Genomic DNA, 25,209 nt, shown 5'->3' on the forward strand with positions numbered 1-25,209 from the left:
ACGCCACAGAGAAAGACAAAAAGTGAGCCTCGGGGTCCCGCGAGCCGAAACGCCGCCGCCGCGGGGGGGGCCCGATGGCCTGCACTGCCCGCCGACGTGAGGAACAAGAAGCCGCGGGGGGGCCCTCCTGGCCGCACTACCCGCCGAGAAAAAGGTGCCTGCCTGCCTGCCTTCTCGAGCCGCCCACGAGGCGCTCAAGATGGCCGCTGTCAGTGTGGCAAGGGCGGAGAGGCCGGTGCTGCCGGCATCCGCGAGGTACCAGAGGTTTTTGGGGAGCTGAAAAGCAAAAGGCACATAAACTTACCCCGTCCGTAGAATAGGAAAAGAAAGGACACACACAGAGGGTAAGCCACGCCTCCCCAAAGTTGAACCCCTTAATTAGTTAATTAACTTAATCAATCCTTTTTTTTTTTTTTTTTTTTTTACAAACTTGATTCAAAATAAATAGGCAGTAGCCCAAGCAAAACAAGACCAAGGTAAAGGCAAGAGCTTATGCTGAATTGGGAGCACTCCAAATTCCCTACTCGCATCTGCTGGAGTCAGAAAATACTGAACTCCTGCAGAGGGGGTAGTTCTACTTATGGTGACGCCCCCTCAAAGCTTTGGCTGACTCCATCTGCTGGATTGGGGACATAACCCACGGTCTGGACTGATCCAGGTACGTACAGGGAACTCTCGATCACCTAACAGACCAACTATTTTAAGAATTCTTCCCGATTCCCCATCACTGGTTCCTTTAGCTCCCAGAGCGGAGTCACCCAGGCCAAGGCCAAGGTTGGGCAGCAAGGACATGATGAATGTTATCTTGATCCAGTAGATGGGAAATTGGCTGCTTGCAGTTCAAAATACAGGAAGCATTAATTAATAAAACCTCTGAAATATCTGGGGTCTCCGTCATACCTGGGAGGCTGCATTAGGCGAGGCATAGGTCCAGAAGCATGTACAGGAACTGAAGGCGGTGGTGAGGGAGGCCTGCATGGCATCCATCTGTACAGACCTTGGAGTTCACCTGCTATATGATTCAGCTGTTCTTGCTGCTCTTGCACTCAGCTGGCCAAACCTGGAATAGCCTGGGCTGAGGATGAGTCTGCTGAACTCATGGCTTTCACAAAGTGACATGAGTTGTGAGTCCTTAGACTGTTGCATGGTTGATACAACCCAGCAGGAAAACCTTGCTAGATCCATGCTGACAGTAGGCAGACATGCTCAAGCTCAGACTAGGTCTGAGTTTTACCTACACTAACCCTTTCCTCCAGGGCCAGCAGGTTTTAGGCGGAAGTCCCTCAAGAGCGGTCAGGCGGAGTCAAGAGGCAGGCCAAGGTTGGGCAGGTGGAGATCAGGCAGCGTCAATATCCAGGTAGAGGTAAGGGCACAAGAATCAGTCAGAGAAGAAAATTGAGGCAGGGAACAAGGAAAGGAAGAGAGCAGGGAGAGAAATGAAGCAAGACAAGGGCAGGAGCAGGACCAGGACAAGGCACAGGCAGGAGCAGGATCTGAGGAAGCAACACACACTGCTGGCAGCAAGACACAGCAGGAGGACCTGTTGCAAAGGCACCGATTGGGAGTGTGGAGAGGGTTAAAATGTCCTGCCACACTGATGTCATCTCAGGGCACAGCTCCCCTTTTTTGCATCACAGAGCCTTATAAAGGCGGCTTGCAGTGTGTGCGTGCCTAGAGGCCAGACCATGAGTAAGCCAGATCGGGGGCCAGAGCAGCATCTCAGCCTTGAGCTGGATTGTGGCCTCTTTTTGGGCGAGTACAGCCAGACACAGGGCTGTCCCTGTGGCCAGCCAAACGTTACATCCATTTTTTGAAAACTATTCTTTTGGCTAGAATAGCCTCTCTCATCTCAACTTTTAACCAAGCCAGCAGTCATTTGGCCTTCCTTCCATCTTTTTTTAATGCACAGAATACATCTGGTCGGGGCTTACAAGATTGTATTGTTAAACAATATCCATGCCTGATGTAAACTCTTAACCTTTGCAGTTCTCCTTTCAGTTTTTTTCTAACCATTTTCCTCATTTTATCACAGTAGCTCTTTTAAAAGTTAAATACTATCACAGTAGATTTCCTGTGTGTCCTCCCTCCAGTTGTCAAGTCAAATCTGATCATGTTATGTTCACTATTGCCAAGTGGCCTCAATACTATTACTTCTCACAACAAATCGTGTTGCACTAAAGCAGTATTTCCCAACCCTCTCCTGGAGGCACACGTATTCAGTTTGATTTGCAGTATTGCCACAATTAATATGCATGAGATAGATTTGCATATTTTGGAGATCCAATGGATGCAAATCTATCTCATGTGCATTCACTGTGACGATCCTGAAAACTCAACTAGATAGGTGTGCCTCTAAGAGAGGGATGGGAAACATTGCACTAAGGATTACGATAAAATAGCTCTCCCTCTTGCCAATTCTTGTATCAACTGCTCCAAATACTATACCTGGAGCAGCTGAATGCTTCAGTTTTGGCATTACGTGCCACCATGCAGATCATCCTAGTTCCATGAATTGGACCTCTGCATTTAATGGTAGCTGGGAAGTGATATGGAGGCAGCGCTCAAACCCATTGTGAGAGAAAGAAAAAATATCACAGATTGTTCTTATAGTGATCAGCTTATAACTATAGATAGGATTCTTGAAGGAGTCTTTCTGCATCCTCTTAGTAAGAAATTGCCAAAATTTGAACTACTGGTGCATAAGAGCAGAGAAAAGGCAGTGGTGTAAATCAACAAAGCCCACTGGCTTTGGATAACAGATGTATGCTGCAGAGCCTCAAAGCCCCTACTGATCTACTATACTTATCTGGGAATGCAAAATATTAACAGCTCCTTAGAACCAGTTGTCACGCACCGACTGGACTAAATGGAACAGAGGTCCAGTGCTCTGATCACAACTAAATGATAAAAGCATACTAAGGACTGTAGGAGTAAACAAATGAAAAAAAAATCATACCTGCTCATCTACATAATCATCAATTCTTTTCTGACATTCAAGCCATTCTTCTGCAACTTGACCCATCTCCAGTTCCAACTGATGATACCTTTGCAACAAGGTACTATACATGTCTTCACTGTAAGAATCATGTGATGCTGTTCCAAGCCTAAAAATCATCAAGAAAGTGGTAAAAATTAACACAAATTCTCACTGAACATACATCTCTGTAGCATAAGATCTCACAAAACAATCTCACACACTTCACATAACTAAATATTTCTACATTCCAAAAGAGTTGGTTTTATCAAAGTTTGTTTCCCATTATCATCCCCTCAAAGCCGCAATACTTCCCAACCATTTTCTCATGAGGGAAGTAACATGCACATCCAATGTTTACTCCAATTTGTCCCCACATGGAGACTACTGCAATAACCTCTTGCAAATCCAGTTTCTTTAGGACAATTTAGCTCTTCACAAGGTGCAGAGCGCATTTTCAGTAATATTTCTAGCCCTCAACAGAATAGAAAGCAGTGCACCTCCTGGGAACTGAACCCAAGTTTACTACTTGGCAAAGCAGAGAACTATCCATTCTAGTCACATCTAAATACAGTAGCCTGTATGAGAAGGATCAGTTTGCTATTACCCCATTGTTTTTTATTCAAATTAGTTTATTTTACAAAATATGTATGATGTTTTCTATACATTCTACACAAGATTTACAAGAAATATATTCATTATAATAATGGTAATTTGCTTACCTATCCACCTTCCCCCCCCCCCCCCCCAACAACAACATTTGGGGTAAAATATAACAAATCTGACACCACATGTAATTTGCAGCATATAGTGGACTTTAGAAGAGATTGAACAGAATCTCACATATCCAGATAACAGATACCATCACCTTTAAAAGTTTCCTCTAAAAGATGAGCCATGGTCAGTGCAAAATGACAGCATAACAACTAGTTCACATAATACAAATTGAGAAACTACTCACTTAACTTTACAGTTTTCTACAACTAAGATTTATGGAGGATTTATACAAGTAGTAGACGTGTATAATCACTACAAGTTAACTTTAACCAGTGAAAGTGTGGGTCCACAGAAAGAACTAACAGATTAGGAAACTTTTCTTGTGGAAGAGGAAGGATTATTCATCTAAATACTAGAATTTAAAAAAAAGTTGTTTCTCATTTTTCTTAATTGTTCATACATTAGCTTGTTTTGAACTGATCCAATATAAGTAGTTTGTGTTTTAAAAGCTAGTTAGCACTGAGTCAGTCCAGGGGTGTTCATACTTTTTGATAGTGGTCTTCAGACTTCACCAGAGCTACATTCAATTTGAGCTTCTCTTTGCCTTCTGTCACCACCACTTCTTCCTCAGAGACTTTCTCCCAACCAATCCTCTCAACTTTCCTCTTTGCTGTGTCCATCTCCTTTTTACCATCTCTTTTAAACATAAGAAGTGCCATGCTGGGTCAGACCAGATCAATTCCAGGATTCTGTCTCCAACAATGGTCAAACCAGGTCACAAGTAACCAGCAGATGCTGAATAGTTGATCTATTTCCTGTATCTCACTCCCAGGAATAAGCACGTTTCCCTAAGTCTACCTGGCTAATAACTGTTCCTTCAGGAACTTGTCCAACCCTCTTTTCAACCCCACTATATCCATTGCCTTGAACACATCCTCTGGAAACAGATTCCATAGCTTTATTGTGCACAGAGTGAAAAAAATACTTCCTAAAATTTGTTTTAAATCTGCCAGTTGCTAGTTTCATGGAGTGTCCTCTAGTCCTAGTGCTAGTGCTATTTGAAAGGGCAAATAGCTTTCCAATTTACCTGTTCTACCCCACTCGATTTTATAATCGTCAATTATATCTGATCTCAGTCATGTGTTTTCCAGGCTAAAAAGAGCCCTAATCTGTTTAGCCTTTCATAAGGGAGCTTTCCCATCCCCTTTATCATTTTTTTTGCCCTTCTCTATATCTGCTATGTCTTTTTTTTGAAATGGAGTAACTAGAACTGCACACAATAGTCAAGATCCCGTCATATCATGGATCTGTATAAAGGCATTATGATATTCTCAGTTTTGTTCTTTATTCCTTTTTCAAATAACTCCTAACATTCTATTTATCTTTTTGACCACCATCACACACATTCAAAGATTCCAAGGGATTGTCCACAAGGACTCAGAGGTTCTCTTCCTGGATGGTGATTCCTAATACAGAATCCAGCATCATGTACCTGTAGTTGGGATTATTCTTCCCTAACGTATATTACTTTGCCTTGTCCACATTAAATTACATCTCCCATTTAAATGCCCAGTCGGACAAGACCCTTCTGCAGCTGCTCACAATCTGCTGCTGTTTTAATGATTCAAAACAATTTTGAGTCATTTCAAAACTGGTCACCTCACTTGTTCCTTTCTCCAGATCGTTTATGAATGTGCTAAATAGCACAGGTCCCAATACAGACCCAGGGCATGCCACTTTCTCCATCTGGAAAACTGACCATTTAGTTCTACCCTCTGTTTCCCGTCTTGTATCCACTTACCAATTCACAGTAGGACATTGCCTCCGATGCTATGACCTTCCAATTACCTGAGGAGCCTCTCTCATGAGGGACTTTATTACATACCTGCTGAAAATCCAAATATATCAACTGGCTCACACCTTCAAAAACGCCTAATTGGTAAGACAAGACTTCCTATTGCAAAAATTATGTTGACTCTTCCCATTAAACCATGTCTACTTATGTGATTAGTAATTTTGTTTTTAAGAAAAACTTTTACCATTTTGCCCAGCACTGACACTGCTTTCTATTTTTGAATGATGCCTCTTTCACCTCACTATCATCATGCTAGTAGCTGTTTGGCTTTCTTCCCATCTTTTTTTTAATAATGGAATACACTGTTTGGGCCTCAAGGATGGTAATTTTAAACAATGCTTATGAAAGTATCTATCCTTTAGCACACTATAAGAAAGAGTGAATAGCGACAGAGAATCCAAATCCAAAAAATGCTATTATCCCAAATGATTTATCAAATTCAACAGTGTAGATACACGACTAAATTGTTAGAATTTTGTTGAACAAAGACCTCATACAAGGCATACGTTTACAATGCTAATTAGCACACAGTATACCGGCAATATAACCATAGATCTTGTGGTATCGGGTTCCACTTTTTTTGGTTTTTTTCTTTATGCTCGAGTGAAAAATATATACATGGCCCATTTGAGACCCATATTGAAAATGCAAAATTGCACTTAACTTAATGTGACCGGAGAAACGCCTAAGACATGGTCGTGAGATCACATACAGCACCAAGCCCGACACGGACCGCGTTTCGGCATCAACAGCCTTCATCAAGGGCCAGTGATATGTGAGAGTGCGAGAGCAGCATATTGAAGCAGGCGATGCTTCATAAGCATAAAGAAAAAAACCAAAAAAGTGGAACCCGATACCACAAGACCTATGATTATACTGCCGGGTATACTGTGTGCTAATTAGCATTGTAAACGTATGCCTTGTATGAGGTCTTTGTTCAACAAAATTCTAACAATTTAGTCGTGTATCTACACTGTTGAATTTGATAAATCATTTGGGATAATAGCATTTTTTGGATTTGAATTTTAAACAATGTCCATGCCTCCTGCAAGTTTTTAACCATGTGAATTGCTCATTTTTTTCTAACAAATTTCCTCACTTGATCATAGTCTACCTTTTTATAGTTAAATGCTACTATAAGTTTTCCTTAGCATTCGCCCTCCACTGATTATGTCAAATTTTATTACATTATGATCACTGTTGCCAAGCGGATCCACACCTTTATCTCTTGTACCAGGCCTTGTGTTCCACTGAGAACCAGATCTAATGTCGTGCCCCCTCTTTTTGGTTCTATGACCAACTTCTGCATGAAGCAGTCATTGATGGCATTTAGGAACTTTACGTCTCTTCTTGCATGTCCTGATGTGAAATTTACCCAATCAATACTCGGCTAATTGAAGTCTCCCATTATTAGTATGGTGCCCATTTTACTAGCCAGTTTAATCTGTTAGCATTTTACAGTCTGTTTCCTCATCCTGGCCAGGCAGGCAGTAATTTATCTCCACCAGTATAACCTTCCCTTTTACCCCTGGAATTTCTATCCATAATTTCAAAGCGCAGTTTGTTTCCTGAAAAACTTTTATCCTAATTGATTCTATGCCATCCTTAACATATAGTGCTACCCCCTCCACCAATTTTAATCTGCCCTGTCGATATAATTTATACCTTAGTATTAGGGTCCCATTAGTTATCCTCCCTTCCACCATGTCTCTAAGTTTCCTATTATGTCTATATCTTTCTCTAGCGCCATATATTCTCTCATGTCTTAGTTTTCAGACTTCTGGCATTCACATACAGACACTTTCAAATAGGTTTATTTGTATTTCTATTTTTGTATGTTCCCACAACCTGATTATCAGATGATACAGGCAATTTGGAGTCATTTTTATCTGTGTGCTCTGTATTTCAATACACCTGGGCCTTTTCAGCTTTTACAACCACCTCTCTATCGGGATATTCTAACTTACTTGGTTTGCCAGTATCCTTTGAAGATACCTCCCTCCGAACCATGCACTGCTGAATGACTGTTGAATTTCCCCCATGTTCTAGTTTAATAGCTGCTCTATCTTCTTTTTAAAAGTTCTCTTCTTTCTTAGCCTCTTTGTTTCCCCTGAGGAGGCACTCCAATGGTCACTGCAATGATGAGGTTCTCTGGTCTATGGTAAGAAGAGATATTGGAAGTCAGAAACCATTAATCATGCAGTTGCGCACATCCAGACAGGGATCCTTGATGCAGGCCCTCCATTCCTGTGCCTGATTTGCCGCACCATGGTTAACTGCTGCAACACCAAAGCAGCATCAGGGATAGGAATGCAAGCCCAATGTTGAGGGCTCCTATCTGGATCTGCACAATTGCTCACTAGCACTAGCTAAACACAGGTATGGTGGCAAGGAGAGAAAGAAACCAGGGAGCGACAGACTGGGACTACTGGGACCAAGGGTTGCTTTTTCTTGCCCCCCTCAGAAGAAACTGCACCATGGATAGACCAATAAGTCTATAAACCACGATGTGACTGCACAGCTATGCTCTGCCACTGGCTCCCCTCCTTCAGTAACCAGCAAAACCAAGCCTTCCTGCTGCAAAGGCAGCTGTTCACTATCCAAAGCAGAAAAAAAACCCAAAATTGCTTACCTGTAACAGGTGCTCTTTGAAGACATCAGTTCAGAAGTAGTCACACACATGGGTGACCTCATCTAGACAGAGCGGACATATTTCCAAAGCTTTGTGAATAATTTTTAGATACACCTTTGAGTACCCATGTTCCCACAGTGTGCCTCTGTTCTGTAATAAAGCTAATGAACTCAACTTTAGAAAGAAAGGAGGAGGGGATTGCATGACTGGTGAACTGTCTTCAGAGAACAACTATTAGAGATAAATAACTTCACTTATTCTAATGAAAAGCAGGTCACCAATGTCACACACAGTACCCCCCCTAGCTAAGGGTTGTCCAACAAAATATGGAAAAACAAAATGACAACAAACCTACCAACAGGGTGGAACAAACTCATGTGTGTTAGAACTTTTTTCATTTTTAAGCCAACCAGAAACTTTAAAAATAGACCATAAGGGGAGGGTAAGGCTGGAGTTTGGCTATAAACCTCAAAAAGACCCTGAAGAATGAACTGTCCAATCTGTCGTCACTTCAGGAGTCTGTATCCAAACAGTGAAAGGATGTGAATGTGTGGCTTGAACTCCACATAGCAGCTTCACAGATCTCTTCTATAGGGGTCGACCTTAGATGGACCAACATGGCTCTGATATTATGGATTTTGACAAGCCCTTTTAAGGTCAAAACCTGCTCAGGTATATTTTAAGGAAATACAATGTTATTTAATTAGCGTTCTCTTCAACACAGCAATTCATGGTTTATTGGAGGAAAAAGAAACAAAAAGCTAAGTGGACTTTCTAAGGTCTTGAGTCCACTCAAGCTACAAGGTGATGGCTCTCTTGCAATACAAATAGTTCAGGGCTCATTCATCTTTTTTGGAATGTGGCCTTGGATTGCCAATTGACTGATTAATGTAGAAGACTACTACAACCTTAGGATGCATGTGTAGCACCACTCTTATGATTTACTTAATGCTTTTATCCATTAACTCAAAGTGGTGATGAAACTTAGTAAAAGGTTATCAGGGCCTGAGTTCTACAACCCTGTAGGCTGAAGTTATAGCCAACAAAAAAGCAGCCTTCCTGGTCAGGTACCTTGAGTCCGTCAATTCTTGTGGGCTAAAGAGGGCTTTTATCAGCTCTGTTACAAACCACACTGAGGTGCCATAACACAGCAGGAGGTTTGATGGGAGTCTTCAAATGAAGTAAGCCTGGTCTGAATCTTACAACTAAAGGCAGTATAGAAATTGATCTTCCTGCTATATAATGACTGCATTGAGGTATATCCTAACAACGTTAATTTTGAGTCCAGATTCTAAGATATATTGAATGTACTCAAGCAGTTTTTTTGTGGAGCTGGAAAAAGGATCCAGGGCCCTGGCCTCACATCAGATAGCAAACCTCCTCTATTTGCAATCATATGAATTTCTACTGGGTTACTTTCTAGAAGTTAGAAATAACATAGGAGCACATTACTCTGCTCTCAAGATCTAAGCCATGAAGGCAAGGGACTGCAGATGAAGGTAAAGTAATGTTCCTTGATTTTGCAATATTAGAGTTGGAAAAATATTCAATCTGATTGGTTCCCTGATGGATAAATCTCAAAGGATCAGAAATAAAATCTGTCTTGGCCAAGAAGAAGCTATGATAAACACAGTTCTCTAGTCTGAGTTTAATAAATGTTTTTGAAACAGCACATACCTCTTCCTCTCTGTCAAAGTTCCATCTCAGAAAGACCTACACATGGTTACTACTTAAACTGCATCAAAAAAGCATATCTACTAATCTAAGGGTTTTAGTAGTTTGTATTTTTTTGAAGGTATTATTTTTGCATCTCCCTTAGTTTAGTAAAAAGTTCTCTCATAAATCCACCTTCTTTTAAACACAGTCAGATCTGTACACCAATCCAAGCCCATTTCTTAGTTAAAATCCTTTATTGTATAAATATTTGCCTATGCATATTCTATTTTATTCGACTGCCCCATCTGTTGGAAAGTGGATAGGACCAGATGAGTTCTTCTGAGATCCTTGCTTCATCCCAAGTCAGAGAGAGAGGGAGAGAGTACTGTGGAGGTCTAGAGGGACCATAACCTTACACTATTTGTTACTGTCATTGTATGTCCAATATATTCACATATTTTTCTGAGTAAACGTTTTTGCTGCTAGACGTATCTGAGGATACATATACAAAATTCCTTTCTCCAATGCAGGAAGAAAGCATCCCACACTGGTTTGCCTTCTGACCTCTTTCTGGAACTGAAAATTAACACCTTTCTATACTGAGCTGCTACAGACAAATCTCATGAGTGCTCCATTAGATGCTGTACACTACTCTGAGGGACCACTCTTGAGGGTCTAGCTGGAGACTGAGGCTCTCTGCCAGAATATTTTCTGCTGCTGTCAGATACATAGCTCTTAGGGTCGTCCCAACTTAGATGGCTTACTATCACATTCTGGTAGCTTTCCAACACAGCAGCAGAGACTCTGTTTCTCCCTGCTTGCTCAGGAAGAACATAGCCACTTGACTGTCTGTCTGAACTAAGATTATCTGGTTGACCACCTGATTTTTTGAAAACTTTTAGAGTATACCAAATTGTAGTTAGCTCCAAAATGTTGGTGTGCAGTCATTTCTTTTTCTATAAGGATAGGGACCCTGGATGTAAAGTTCATTTAAGTGAGCATCCCAACTCAGGTTGGATGCATTTGTGATCAGGATAATTGAATAAGGTTGAATTTGGAAGGATATGCTCGTCATCCAATTGAAATGGGACAGCACATAGACAGAGTCTCAGAGCTCTGTTTGTATATTGAGGCATTCAATTGGTTTAATTCCATTATTTTTATTTATTTATTTAAGGTTTTTATATACCGGCAATCATGACAACTATCTTGCTGGTTTACATAAAACAGGAGTGCAGTAGATACATCAAACTGGAACTGTGGTGACCGAAGGAGCAGTTACATTTAACAAGGGTAGCAGAACTGGGAGAAGGAGGAAGAGAGAGGATAGATTGGTAACGATTAAACAATATACAAATAAAATACTATATACAAAAGCAATGTTGAAGGCTGCTTGTTTTGAGAAGGAAACAGTGATGTCATTAGATTGTGTCCGGGAAAGCTTGCTTGAATAGCCAAGTCTTAAGTCTTTTTCTAAAAGTTAGGAGGCAGGGCTCCTGTCTGAGATCTGTAGGAATGGAGTTCCATAGGAGAGGACCAGCTGTGGAGGTAGCACGATCTCTTAGGGTAACATGTCTGGTAGTTTTCGCGGGGGGTACTTGGAGGGTACCTCTATAAGCATCTCTGGTGGGTCTTGACGAGTTGTAAATTTGGAGAGGGATTTGCAGATCAAGGGTGGTGAGTTGATGTATGGTTTTGTATATGACAGATATGGCTTTGTACATGATTCAGAAGTGTACTGGTAACCAATGAAGCTCTTTCAGGATGGGAGATATGTGGTCTCTTTTCCTGGCGCCTGTCAGTAGTCGGGCTGCTGAATTTTGTACCATCTGAAGCGGTTTGGAGTAGGATGAAGGGAGACCTAGCAATAGAGAATTGCAATAGACTTTAAAGTCCTTTAAGTGTATCCCATATGAAAACATACTATGGGGATTATGTGGAGTATTGAGGCCATAACACCCAATTTTCTCTACATGGTCCAAATTAATGTGTGCTGATTCTCCATTACTTCCTCCACTGCAGACACTAACTCCAAAATTCTGATGGCATGAAGACCATGGCTTGAGTCATGTCTAGCAGATGGCACTGAAGTATTAGGTCAATTTGGATTTGGGATCATTCACAAATTCCTACTAATTCCAGCATTTAGATGGTGTTGGGCATGGATCTGTCTGCTTCTGCTTGTCAGATGTCTTGATTAGACAGTCTTACAAGTATGGAACCATATAAACCACTAGACTGCATAAGAATACCATGATAGGGGAGTCACGTGAAGTGGTGATCCCAGACAGACATCTCTTTCTGGGCTCTGGGTGCCACCCCTGATCATCCGCAATAATCCCAGCCATCAGTGGCTTTTAAGTATTATAAATGCTACCTCTGGACTTTATGTCTACTGACTAGTAAATGAAGAAACCGATGGGAGATATGCCAGGAAAACCTGGCAAAAAAGAAAGAGAAATTGAAGTCGGCTGAGGAAAAGATGGCCACTGCAGGTAAACAAGCAGCACAACGTATACAGTGGAAAATGCAGTGGTGAAAGAAATAACGGATGCAGTAGTTGCAGCGATTGCCAGTAGGCTAAATATATAAATGCAAATAAATGAATTAAAAACCTTGTTGCTGGAACTGGGGCCCTGTTTAGATATGATTCGGGGAAGAGTCACAGTTGAGGAAGACGATACATCGGCTGCAATGGGACAGATTAAAAAATTACAAAATTTGATTCAATAACAAGATGAGAATTAGATGATCTAGAGAATTACTCTAGGCAGAATAATATGAGATTCGTGGGGCTTACCAAGGAGGTGGAAGACCAGAATTTGGCAGCAGTTCTTTCAGACTGGCTGCAAGAAAAGCTGGGAAACTCAGGTCTACAAGGGCCTATACTTATTGAGAGGGCACACAGGCTCAGCAGGAAAAAAGATGGTGGCCAACATCCACAGTGGTAGTAGCCACATACTGAACTTTGCCCAAAAGCATCAAATTCTACAAGCATACCGAAAAGTGGTTAATCTGCAATATCAGAATCAGCCTATTCGAATTTTTCAAAAAACTACTCGCTTAAAGTTTCTTCCCGTTGCAAAGCTTTTGTACCCATTTGCACAAAACTGGTGGGAAAACAGGGGCAATTCACGCTGCAATTCCCCACTAAGCTGCGGGTATGAGAGGAAAAGCAAAATTGCTTACCTTGTAATAGGTGTTATCCCAGGACAGCAGGATGTAGTCCTCACATATGGGTGACATCAATAATGGAGCCCTATGTACGGAAAACTTCTCTCAAAGTTTCTATGAAACTTTTGAATGGCACTGGAGTGCCTACTGAGCATGCCCAGCATGCTATGATATTCCCTGCCACAGGGGTCTCTCCTCAGTCTTGTATTGTAGCAATGAGCGTTAGCCAAAAATAAAATAATAAACGTATGAGGCCCAACTCCGCGGGGTGGCGGGTGGGTTTCGTGAGGACTACATCCTGCTGTCCTGGGATAACACCTATTACAAGGTAAGCAATTTTGCTTTATCCCAGGACAAGCAGGATGCTAGTCCTCACATATGGGTGATTAGCAAGCTAGAGGCTGATTCATTTTGTGCTGAAATGACCGTAAGGTATTGTTATTGAAATGAATCAGTCGAAATCACAGCAGGTTGGATGTAGAAGGAGTTGGGATTACACTGGAAACAAGTTCTTTAAGACGGATTGTCCATAGGCTGAATCTTGTCTTCCCTCTTTGTCTAAGCAGTAGTGAGCTGCAAAGGTGTGAAGAGAACTCCATGTTGCTGCTTTACAAATGTCCAGAATAGGTACAGAGCGAAGGTGTGCTACTGAAGTTGACATCGCTCTGACTGAGTGTGCTTTTACTCGCCCTTGAAGAGTAAGGCCTGCTTTTTCATAACAAAATTGTATGCAATCTGCTAGCCAGTTTGACAGAGTATGCTTACCCACTGCTTTACCTGGCTTGTTTGGATCATAGGATACAAACAGTTGACTGGATTTTCTTTGGGCTGTGGTGCGGTGTAAATAGAAGGAGAGCGCACGCTTACAGTCCAAGGTATGTAGGGCTCTTTCACCTTGATGGGAATGAGGCCTAGGAAAGAATGTAGGTAAAACTATTGATTGATTTAAGTGAAATTCTGTAACAACCTTAGGAAGGAACTTTGGATGTGTCCGGAGGACTACCCTGTCATGTAAGAACTTCGTAAAAGGCTCGTATGTGACTAGTGCTTGCAATTCACTGACCCTTCTGGCCGAAGTGATGGCTATAAGAAATACCGTTTTCCACGTAAGGTATTTAAGGTCACAAGTACTTATGGGCTCAAAGGGAGAACGCATAAGTCTAGTGAGTACTACGTTCAGATCCCATTGTATACTCGGGGAATGAACTGGAGGTTTAATGTGAGCTAGGCCTCTCATGAATTTAGTGACGAGAGGCTGTGTAGAGATAGGGGCGTCGTCCAGCTTATTATGGTAAGCTGAGATTGCACTTAAGTGTACCCTTACCGATGATGTCTTAAGACCAGAGTCTGAAAGATGGTAAAGGTAATCTAGTAGTGATGTAGTGGGGCAAGTGAAAGGATTTAAATCCTGCTGAGTGCACCACAGCGTAAACCGTTTCCATTTGTAGGAATAATTCTTTCTAGTGGAAGGTTTACGTGCAGCTATAAGTACTTGAGATATAGCGGATGGAAGGTTGAATTGCTGTAATATTAAGCTTTCAACATCCATGCTGTCAGGGACAGGGATTGAAGGTTGGGATGGCGCAACTGACCCTGTTCCTGAGTTATGAGATTGGGAGCTACTCCCAGGCGAATTGGATCCCTGACTGAAAGATCCAGTAGTGTGGGGAACCATACTTGTCGAGGCCAATATGGGGCTATGAGTATCATAGTCCCCTTGTCCTGTTTTAGCTTCACTAGTGTTTTGGTTATGAGCGGTATCGGAGGATACGCGTATAACAGGCCTGAGTTCCAATGGCGAGCAAATGCGTCCTTTGGCAGGCTGTTCTGCTGTCGGAGTAGAGAGCAGTAATTGTTCACTTTGTAGTTGAGCTGGGATGCAAAGAGATCTATCGTCGGTTGGCCCCAGCGCTGGAAGATTTTGGATGCTATTGTTGGATCCAAGGACCACTCGTGTGGTTGGAACTGACGACTGAGGCGATCCGCCACTGTGTTGTGGATGCCCGCTAGGTAGGTGGCCCGTAAAAGAATTGCATGTGTCAGGGCCCAGTCCCAGATCTGTGCTGCTTCTTGACAAAGGAGGTACGATCCTGTTCCTCCTTGTTTGTTGATGTACCACATTGCAACTGTGTTGTCCGTCTGGATTAAGACAGTCTTGTGTGATAGGCAGTCTTTGAATGCATGCAGCGCATAACGTATAGCTCGAAGCTCTAGGAAGTTTATCTGAAAAGTAGCTTCGAGTCGTGTCCACTTGCCCTGTGTCTTTAGATGACCAATATGTGCTCCCCAGCCTAAGGTGGATGCATCCGTAGTCAACGTCACTTGTGGCACTGGCTGCTGAAAAGGTAGACCTTTGAGCAGGTTGGGCATTAGCGTCCACCAGAGAAGTGCGGCTTTGAGCTCTGGTGTGATATAAACAGGAGTGGACATTGGTTGAGTGGCTTGTATCCACTGTGTTTTGAGTGTCCATTGTAGAAGTCGCATGGTCAGTCTGGCCATGGGAGTTACATGAACCGTGGAAGCCATGTGCCCTAGAAGAATGAGGCACTGGTGAGCCGTCACCTTGAATCGGTTGCGGAGCTGGTGAGTTAAGAGGACAAGTGTCTGAGCACGGTCTTTTGGTAGAAAGGCGGTCGCTAGTGTAGTGTTTAGCTCTGCACCTATAAACTGTAGTAGATGAGTTGGTGACAGATGGGATTTCTGGTAATTGATGAGAAATCCCAAGGAATGAAGGACTTGGATGGTGAGCTTGAGGGACGTGACGGCACCTTCTTTTGAATGACTTTTGATGAGCCAATCGTCTAGATAAGGAAACACGTGCACCTTTTGTTTGTGTAGGTGTGCCACTGCTGCAGCCATGCATTTTGTGAACACTCTGGGTGCTGATGCTAGTCCGAATGGCAGCACCCTGTATTGAAAATGCTGATCTAGTACTTGAAACCGCAGGTACTGGCGATGCGGAGGGTAGATGGGGATGTGAGCGTAGGCATCTTGAAGATCCAGAGAGCAGAGCCAATCTCCCCTTTGAAGAAGAGGCAGAATGGAGCCTAGGGATACCATTCTGAATTTTTCTTTCTTGAGAAATTTGTTGAGATTTCTGAGGTCTAGGATAGGACGAAGGCCTCCTGTTTTCTTTGGAATGAGGAAATATCGGGAGTAGAATCCTCTGCCCTTCTGAGGACCAGGAACTGGTTCTATGGCCCTGATTCTCAGAAGGGTGGATAATTCTGTTTGAAGAATTATGGAGTGTTGATTTATTGAATGAGAGTGAAGTGGTGGATTCTCCATAGGGGTAGTTGAGAAATCCAACCTGTAACCGTGGGTCGTGATGGATAACACCCACTGGTCGGTGGTGATGGAGGCCCAATTGCTGAGAAAATGTTGAATGCGGCCTCCTACAGGTGTTTCGGGGAACGGATTTATGCTGCTGCTCTCTAGGGTTGTTCAGAAACCAGACGTGGCCGTTGTTTGTGGAGGCGGTTGAGGCCTCTGCTGCCTTTGCCTAGGCTGCTGGCGCTGTGTTGGACGGCTAGGCCTCTGTCTACCTGCTGGGGGGTAGTATCTTCGTTGGCGATAATAAGGCCTTCGAGTGTCTCTTTTTGGAAATTTTCTGGAAGAGGCCTGCGACTCCTGAGGCTGAGACGACAATTGCTTCAAAGTCTCTGAATGATCCTTAAGTGTCGCTACCGCTTCCTTTATTTTGTCTCCGAAGAGATTATCCCCCAAGCATGGTAGATCAGAGAGATGATCCTGGACTTCTGGGCGAAGATCCGATGCTTTTAGCCATGCCCATCGTCGTGCAGCTATAGCTGATGCGGACAACCTTGCTGCTGTCTCAAAACAGTCGTAAGTGGCCCTGACTTCGTGTTTCCCCGAGTCAAGGCCTTTATGTACTAACGTTTGAAATGCCTCTTGGTATTGATCCGGTAAGGCCAGAGAAAGTTCCTGTACTTGCTTCCAAAGGTTTCTTTGGTATTGGTTCATGTACAGCTGGTAAGCTGTAATCTTCAATACCAGCATGGAACCCTGGAAAACTTTCCTGCCGAGGTTGTCCAACAACCTACTATCTTTTCCCGGCGGCACTGAAGCATGGGATTTCTGTCTCTTCGCCTTCTTTTGGGCGGACTCTACCACCACTGACTGGTAGGGCAGTTGTGGCCTTTGGAATCCCGGAGTTGGCTGCACTAAATAAGTGGCCTCAGCTCTCTTATTGATCGGGGAGACCGAACTTGGATGCTCCCAGATTCTTTGTTGAAGTTCCTGTAAGACTTCATGCACTGGGATTGCTAACATCTCCTTCGGTGGGTCTACGAACTGTAAGACTTCCAAAGTTTTCTGTCTTTGATCCACCTCTGTTTGTATAGGGAATGGGATGGTATCAGTCATTTCCCTAACAAAGTTCGTGAAGGAAAGATCCTCTGGTGGAGACTTCCTGTGATCCTCAGTTGGAGATGGCTCCGAGAATAAATCTTCTTCCGAAGAGTATTCTGAATGGGAATCATCTGATTCCTGCTGAGGCTTAGGATAAGGTGCTGATGGTCTGTAGCAATGAAAACACCTCAGACCGGTCTTCAGGGTGAAGCGTGCTCTTCCAGGCTTTTGGGAAGGCTGCTCTTTTATTATAAAATGATCACATAGCATTTCATATGATACATACGTCACATATTTTCCTGCTACAATGTTTTCCACCATCAGTGTTTATGCTGACCTTTTACTACGTGGGTGCAAGTGGGCAGTAGGTGCAAGCGGTCAGTCCAGGCAGGGAGGGGGGAGGTCATTAGCTGGTCATGAGGCAATGGTACTGAGCTACCTAGGTGTGAAAACCCACAGAAATGCAAGTAGGTCATAAGCTATTCTGGGGCTGCAGAAAAGCTTGCACGATGTTTCCTGCTGACTTCCTGTTTCATATGCTGCGGTCGGAGCAAACATTTTCTTTATACTAAGAGTAGGTGTTAAGGAAAAACCAGTTAGAGATGGCAATGGAGTTTTTCTTTCCATGACGTGGCTTGCCAGCTGTCTGGAAAGCCAAACTCCTCCCCCACAATGGTCCTACAGGTGAATGTGGCCTAGGGGGCCTTGGCACCCCTGAAGGGCCTGGAAGTGGATCTTGCGGTGGTTGCCTTGTAAGGATTCCCAGTAGTGTGTCCAGTTTGTTGAAAACTGGGTGCAAAATGGGAACATCCTCCCGAGGAACCGGTGTTGGCATCGGCCTTCCTGGTGAGGGCACCGGCATGGGCATCGGCACCGAGGACGGAATCAGGGGAGGCATACGAGGTAACGGTGAATCCACCGGGGTTGGTATCAATGTCGGTTCCCGCGGCATCGTCGATGACCCCGGAATCGTTAGTGCAGAGATGGGCATCGATGGATGTGGAATCGGCATCGATGGCGGTCTTGCGTCTCGAAGAGCCTGTTGCACCGCTTGACGAATGAGTATGTCAAGTTCCACACGCACAGCTGGTGAAAACAGAGCAGCTGTGGAGGGAGGCGGTGTTGGCGATGCCGATTCCTCCTCAGGGCCCTGAGGAGGTTCGGAACCCGGCACCGATATCGGTGGGGATCGCCCATCAGTAGGCCTTGGAGCCTCTGCTTCCGTCCGGGTTTTCTTAGCAGGGGAGGCCGTACCTGTGTTAGTGTCTCCGGGCACCGACTCCCGCCGTCGTCGATGTCGATGGCGATGCTTCTCAGGCTGTTTGTCGCTTCCTGAAGTGGATGCCTTCGATGAAATCGACGGGGATGGAGTGGAAGCGTCCCCCGCAGCCGGAAGTTTCTTTTTTAATAGTAACTGCCGAACCGAGGCCGATGGCGAAGACTGGGCCGACGTCGACGGTCTTGGCAGCAGCTGGACTGAAAAGAGCTGCTCCATCCTTTCGGCCCTCAGTCGTCGACCTTTCGTGGTCATTTCAGCACAGGATGAACACGCTTGGATGTTGTGATCCTTGCCGAGGCAAAGAACACATTCACCATGCGGATCAGTAATAGACATTGTTCTATTACAATTCGGGCATTTTTTGAACCCGGAGGCCATGGCGCCGGACAGCCGTCGACGGCGAACCCGAATTTTATCGTTCCCAGCCGGGAATCGAAAGAGAAAAAAGTTACCAGCCGGTAACAAATGGGAAAAACCCCTCGATGGATAAAAATTTAATTGAAATTTTCCGATTTTTTGTGGAGATGAAATTTCACCTCAGACTCCAATCAAACCGCGAGGCTAACCGCTTCGCGGAAAAAAGAAGACTGAGGAGAGACCCCTGTGGCAGGGAATATCATAGCATGCTGGGCATGCTCAGTAGGCACTCCAGTGCCATTCAAAAGTTTCATAGAAACTTTGAGAGAAGTTTTCCGTACATAGGGCTCCATTATTGATGTCACCCATATGTGAGGACTAGCATCCTGCTTGTCCTGGGATAATGAATGCATTTATTTGATTCTGTGGAGGTGGTGGCAGCGTTTGTTCAGGAATTGCCTAAGTGACACAAAACCAGTTGTGAGCTATGTTTTTTGTGGAGATTGGCAACTACAAGAATTGAGTTTGCAAGTTATATTTTGGTGTAATTTAGCTTGGAAGATTTCAAGATACTGGATGGGTTCTGGAAAGTCATGTGATTGCCCATAAGGGCAGATTCATATGCCTCTATCTAAAGTCTAAAAGCCTCGTGGTGGGTCTTAGAAAAATGGATTTACGATGACTAATTCTTACCGGATTTTGCTCTGAGATAGATGGCAGCTGCGATCGTGACAAGTGATAACTGATCTATCTCGACTGGATGTGAGATATAAGAGGATAAGGTTGGAAGCTTGTATCAATCGTGTTTTGTGCAGCAGAAAAATGGCCTAATGAGAATGGAGTGGAAAACAACAGTAAGAGCTGTTCATTATAAGTCTACAAGCAGCTCAAGTCCAACAACAGATGCAGAAGTGAAGCTAAGATCAAGCGTCAAAATAACGGCTGCTACGAGGCAGCAACAGGATCAAGCTTGACAGTAGGCCAGAGGACTATGTTATACATTTAGAGTCATTAATATTGAGTAAAGGACAACAACTTTCCTATGTTTTGTTTTTGCTTTTTCCTTACTGCAGGCTTAGTGTTTGTTCCGAGTGGTGGGAGCTGAATTAATGAAGCGCTAGACCACATATATGCATGCTGAGATATATAGGAGGGTTGGAATGTGGGGGGAAGCTGGATAAGGAAACTGTATGGTTGTGATTGGGGGAGGGGGAGGGGGTGGAACCCACTCATGTGTTAGTGAGAGACTTTATATGTGGGGGGGGGGGGAACAGAGGATTGAGGGGAGGGAGGGAGGAAAGGTTGAAGGGGAGAGTGGTAAGGAGGATTGGCATGTAAGTCAGAAGGCACAGGCCAGTAATGTGCATTTGTGGATGAGTGGAGGAATGATTACAAAGTAATGGAAGGGATCATGCCAAAAGGTCTGAGTAAATCTCATTTAAGAGGTTATCATAGAAACACAAATTAGGTTTGTTACATGGAATGTAGCTGGATTAGGGACGCCAATAAAGAGAAAAAGTGCTTACCAACTTAAATAAGTTGAAAGGAAATATTGTTTTCTTACAGGAAACATGTCAAACTCTGAACACCTGAAACTTCGGAAGCAGTGGGTGGGCCAGGTTTATGCTGCTCAGGGAACATCAAAAAGTCGTGGAATAGCAATATTATTGCATAGAAACATAGAAATAACGGCAGAAGACCAACGGTCCATCCAGTCTGCCCAGCAAGCTTTCACAATTTTTTTTTTCGTACTTTTCTGTTACTCTTATCCCTTTAAATAACTTTTTTGGTTCTAGTTCCCTTCCACCCCCGCCATCATAGATAGCAGTGCTGGAGCTGCATCTAAGTGAAGTATCTAGCTAATTGGTTTGGGGTAGTAACTGCCGTAATAAGCAAGCTACTCCCACGCTTGTTTACCCAGCCTGTGCAATTCAGTCCTTGTTGGTAGTTGTCTGAATATAAATAATCTATTCTTCATTCCCCCTGCAGTTGAAGCAGAGAGCTATGCTGGATATGCATTGAAAGTGAAGTATCAGGCATTTTTGGTTTGGGGTAGTAACCGCTGTAATAAGCAAGCTACTCCCCTGCTTTTATGTGGATGCAAATCCTTTTTTCCACATTTCCTCTTGGTGTTGAAGCATAGAGCAATGTTGGAGTTGCATTAACCGTGTGTATGTTTATTGAATAAGGATATTAATCTCTAGGTAGTAGCCGTCATTCCCGCAAGCCATCCCCATGCCTCTTCTCTTCATTCACATCCTCTAGACTTTATGGATCCACAGTATTTATCCCACGCCCCTCTGAAATACTTCACAGTTTTGGTCTTCACCACTTCCTCCGGAAGGGCGTTCCAGGCATCCACCACCCTCTCCATGAAGAAATACTTCCTGACATTGGTTCTGAGTCTTCCTCCCTGGAGTTTCAAATCGTGACCCCTGGTTCTGCTGATTTTTTTTGCAATGGAAAAGGTTTGTCATTGTCTTTGGATCATTAAAACCTTTCAAGTATCTGAAAGTCTGTATCATATCACCCCTGCTCCTCCTCTCCTCCAGGGTGTACATATTTAGATTCTTCAATCTCTCCTCATAAGTCATTCGATGAAGGCCATCCACCTTTTTGGTCACCCTTCTCTGGACCGCCTCCATCCTGGTCTCTGTCCCTTCGGAGATACGGTCTCCAGAACTGAACAGTACTGCAGGTGAGGCCTCACCAAGGACCTGTACAAGGGGATAATCACTTCCCTTTTCTTACTCGATATTCCTCTCTCTATGCAGCCCAGCATTCTTCTGGCTTTAGCTATCGCCTTGTCACATTGTTTCGCCAACTTCAGATCATTAGACACCATCACCCCAAGGTCTCTCTCCTGCTCTGTGCACATCAGCCCTTCTCCCCCCATCGAATACAGTTCTTTTGGATTTCAATGGAAACAAACGTTAGTGCCACTCTGGATCTTCTATGTGATTGTTTTAGGAGTTAAAGGGAAGTTAATGGTGCTGGAGTCCTTATATAGTCAAAACAGAAATGATCATTCTTTTTTTTTTTTTTTTTTACCAAAGTGATCTATCTTACTGTTACATTGGGGAAAGCACAGATAATCATAGGAAGCTAGATGAACTGTGTGTTGGACCCAGTGATGGACTGCCAGTCCAAGAGCAATATTAGAGCTATGGGAAAAAATAAAGGTATCCAATTTTTACATGAGGCACTCCAGGTACTAGATATTTTGAGAACTTTAAACCCAATTACAAAATATTATACCTACTATGCGAGAGTCACTGACACTAAATCTCATATTGATTATCTTTTAGAATGAGAGGCTCTCTTTTCCTCTTGTAGAAAAGCAGAGATAAAGCCGCTTGTTATCTCAGACCACTGTCCTGTCCTCCTGTTTAATACGAGACAGAGGGAACCCAAATGTCAGCTTGGCTGACAAAAGAAAGAATTTGAGAGTTTTTTTGAAAAAGAAATGGCATGTATTCAAGATTAATAATGCACAGCATGAAGATAACCCGATTTTGATTGTGGGAAACAGCTAAAGTGGTGCTTAGAGGGGAAATCAATTTTAATGCTGGAAAAAAAGCAGTTAGATAAGGATAGTTTAGATCTTACGAGTCAATTGGAGAATGCAAAGAGGGAATTTAACAATTCTAACAAGTGGAGCTAAAGAAGATTTTTGGCAGATCCAGAAAACACTTACAGATGGTTGCATACTAGAATTTTCTTTTCTTTCTGCACTTAAACAATCTATTCCTTCATGGAAACAGAGCAGGAAAAATGCTTGCCAATCTGGTGAAGGGGAAAGTGGGAGCTTCATATGTCACAGGCTGGAAGAACTCTCAGGGGAAAGTTATAACCTCATCTGAAGAAAAGGAGATCTATTCTGGCTCTATTATGAAAAGCTATATTAAAAAAAAAGAGCATGACAATCCCACAGAAAGTGATAGTATTACCGAAACCAGGTAGAGATCACTTTTTTACTTCATCCTACAGACCCATTTCATTACTCAACTTAGATATAAAGATCTATGCAAAGATATTAGCAAATAGGTTAAAGATGATTCTGCCCCATCTAATAACTAAGTGCAAGTGGGGTTTGTAACTGGGAAGAAAGTCAGCATAACGTGCGCAGGATAGCGGTTTTGATAGAATTAAGCAATAAGTTCAAGCTACAGGATGTGTTATTAGTGGGGCTTGAAGCTGAAAAAGCCTTTGATGGTGTTTCCTGGAGCTTCCTGTGAAGAAACCTGGAGACGTTTGGCTTTTCAGGGTTTATAAAAGAAGCTATAAACATTCTGTATTCTAACCCAATTGCCAGCATTATGGTTTAATGGGGAATTATCAAAGCCATTTTGCTTAACAAGGGAAACTAGGCAAGGTTGCCCACTCAACATTATTTATTCTATCATTAGGGCTGCTACCAATGGTTCTAAACAGTTACATACAGAGCATAAACAGTCAAAATGTACCATTTGCCTACAATCTGTTTATAGATGACATTTTGTTGTACATTCCAGAGGCCAGGCTACATACGAGTAATATTCTGGAGGTTTTTGAAACATAGGGAACCTTTTCAGGATTTAAGATAAACTTGGATAAATCAGAGGCATTAGACATATCGGGTTTATCATCAGATAACTGGCCCAAATTTCCGCTAAAGTGCACTAACAATTTCATCAAATATTTATGTATTCAAATACACAGGAAGGAAGAGGAGTGGTATTCTAATAGTCCTCCAATTATGGATTTATTTCAGTCCTATAATCCAAAAATAGATGCACTACCCCTCTGTCGGTACTAGAGAGAACTGCATTGTTTAAAATGATGCTGTAACCAAAACTACTCTTTCAAATGGTGCCACTGGGGTTAATACCAAAAGATTTGAAGATTTAAATACCCTATGCTCTCAGTTTATCTGGAATAATAGAAGACTGCGGCTTTCCATTGCAAAGCTCTCCACTCTGGTAGAAGAGGGAGGGTGGGGACTACCCAATCTTAGGTTTTATAATGTTGGGTGTTTGCTGCAATTGTTTGGGGACTGGTTAAATATGAGCAACTGTTACTTGGATGTGGAAATGGAGCAACTGGCAGTGGCACCTTGTGATTTAAGGAATCTATTGCACAGTAGGAGGGCCAATTTACCAGAACATATTAAGACCAATCCCCTGGTGTACTCTATGAGATATACTTGGAGATTTATACGATTCCATTTATCACTTTCATGGGATGTCTCATTATGATTGCCCATTAAATGTAATCCTGTGTTTTCTCCAGGAGATGAACATAAATTGTTTCATAATCTAAGTCAAAACAAAATAGATAAGATACAATATTTAGACAATCAAAATACAAAAATTTACTCCTTTGAGTATTGTAAGGAAGAGCTGGGATTTACAGATAAGGATAATTTTGCGTATAGACAATTAGATTGCTACATTTCCTATCCTATCTAAGAAACAAGTTATTACCATTAAAGGGTTTCAGACATTACTACATATCTATCAAGGGAGCAATGGAGAAATTACTTACCTTATAATTTTGTTAGACAGATGGACTCAGGACCAATGGGTTATGTGCCTCTCTGCTAGCAGATGGAGACGGAGTCAGGTTTCAAAATTGACGTCACCACAAATATATACCCCTCTAGTGACCTCAGCCATTCAGTATTCTCTTCAAAAGCCATTGTGGACATATTATTGAAAAACCTGATTAAAAACGGATGACAACCAAACATTAGCGCTGGGTCCCAGCAATATCATAGATGCCCTGATCTAGGGATAGGGAGACGGCTTACCTGTAACCTTCTGGAATCAAGATTCACCTCATTGGTGATTCCTTGGCACCGTTGATGGGCAACCGTGGGCAGGATGCTGAATCCATCTGTCTACACTAGAAAATGAAATTATCAGGTAAGTAATTTCTCCATTTCCTAGCATGTAGCCAGATGGACTCAGGATCAATAGGATGTACAAAAGCCACTCCCGAACGGGGCAGGAGGCTGCCTGCGGTCCGGTTAGTGCTGCCTTCGCAATGCTGCATCTTCTCGCAATGCTGCTTATTAAAAAGAACTGAAAAAGGCAGATTACGACAAATGTCCATAAATCTTGCAAGTTTTTTTAAAAGCTTGTCTATACTATCTAACACAATGGCACAATCCATTGGAAAATCCAACTTTGATATAATAGCGATTGCAGTGT

The 25,209-nt window shown here is 42.9% G+C and overlaps 1 protein-coding gene across 7 annotated transcripts in view; it reads right to left on the reverse strand.

Moving 5' to 3' along the window:
* FAM193A (family with sequence similarity 193 member A) overlaps positions 1 to 25,209 on the reverse strand; it is a 391,927-nt gene that overhangs the window by 157,755 nt on the left and 208,963 nt on the right. For all 7 annotated transcript variants that reach the window (XM_029592130.1, XM_029592147.1, XM_029592139.1 and 4 more), the window contains exon 8: positions 2,957 to 3,104. In XM_029592130.1, the coding sequence (XP_029447990.1) occupies positions 2,957 to 3,104 (148 nt within the window). The remainder of the gene's footprint in view (positions 1 to 2,956; positions 3,105 to 25,209) is intronic.

This window comes from Rhinatrema bivittatum, chromosome 1 (genome assembly GCF_901001135.1).
Source record: "Rhinatrema bivittatum chromosome 1, aRhiBiv1.1, whole genome shotgun sequence".
Lineage (NCBI taxonomy): Eukaryota > Metazoa > Chordata > Amphibia > Gymnophiona > Rhinatrematidae > Rhinatrema > Rhinatrema bivittatum.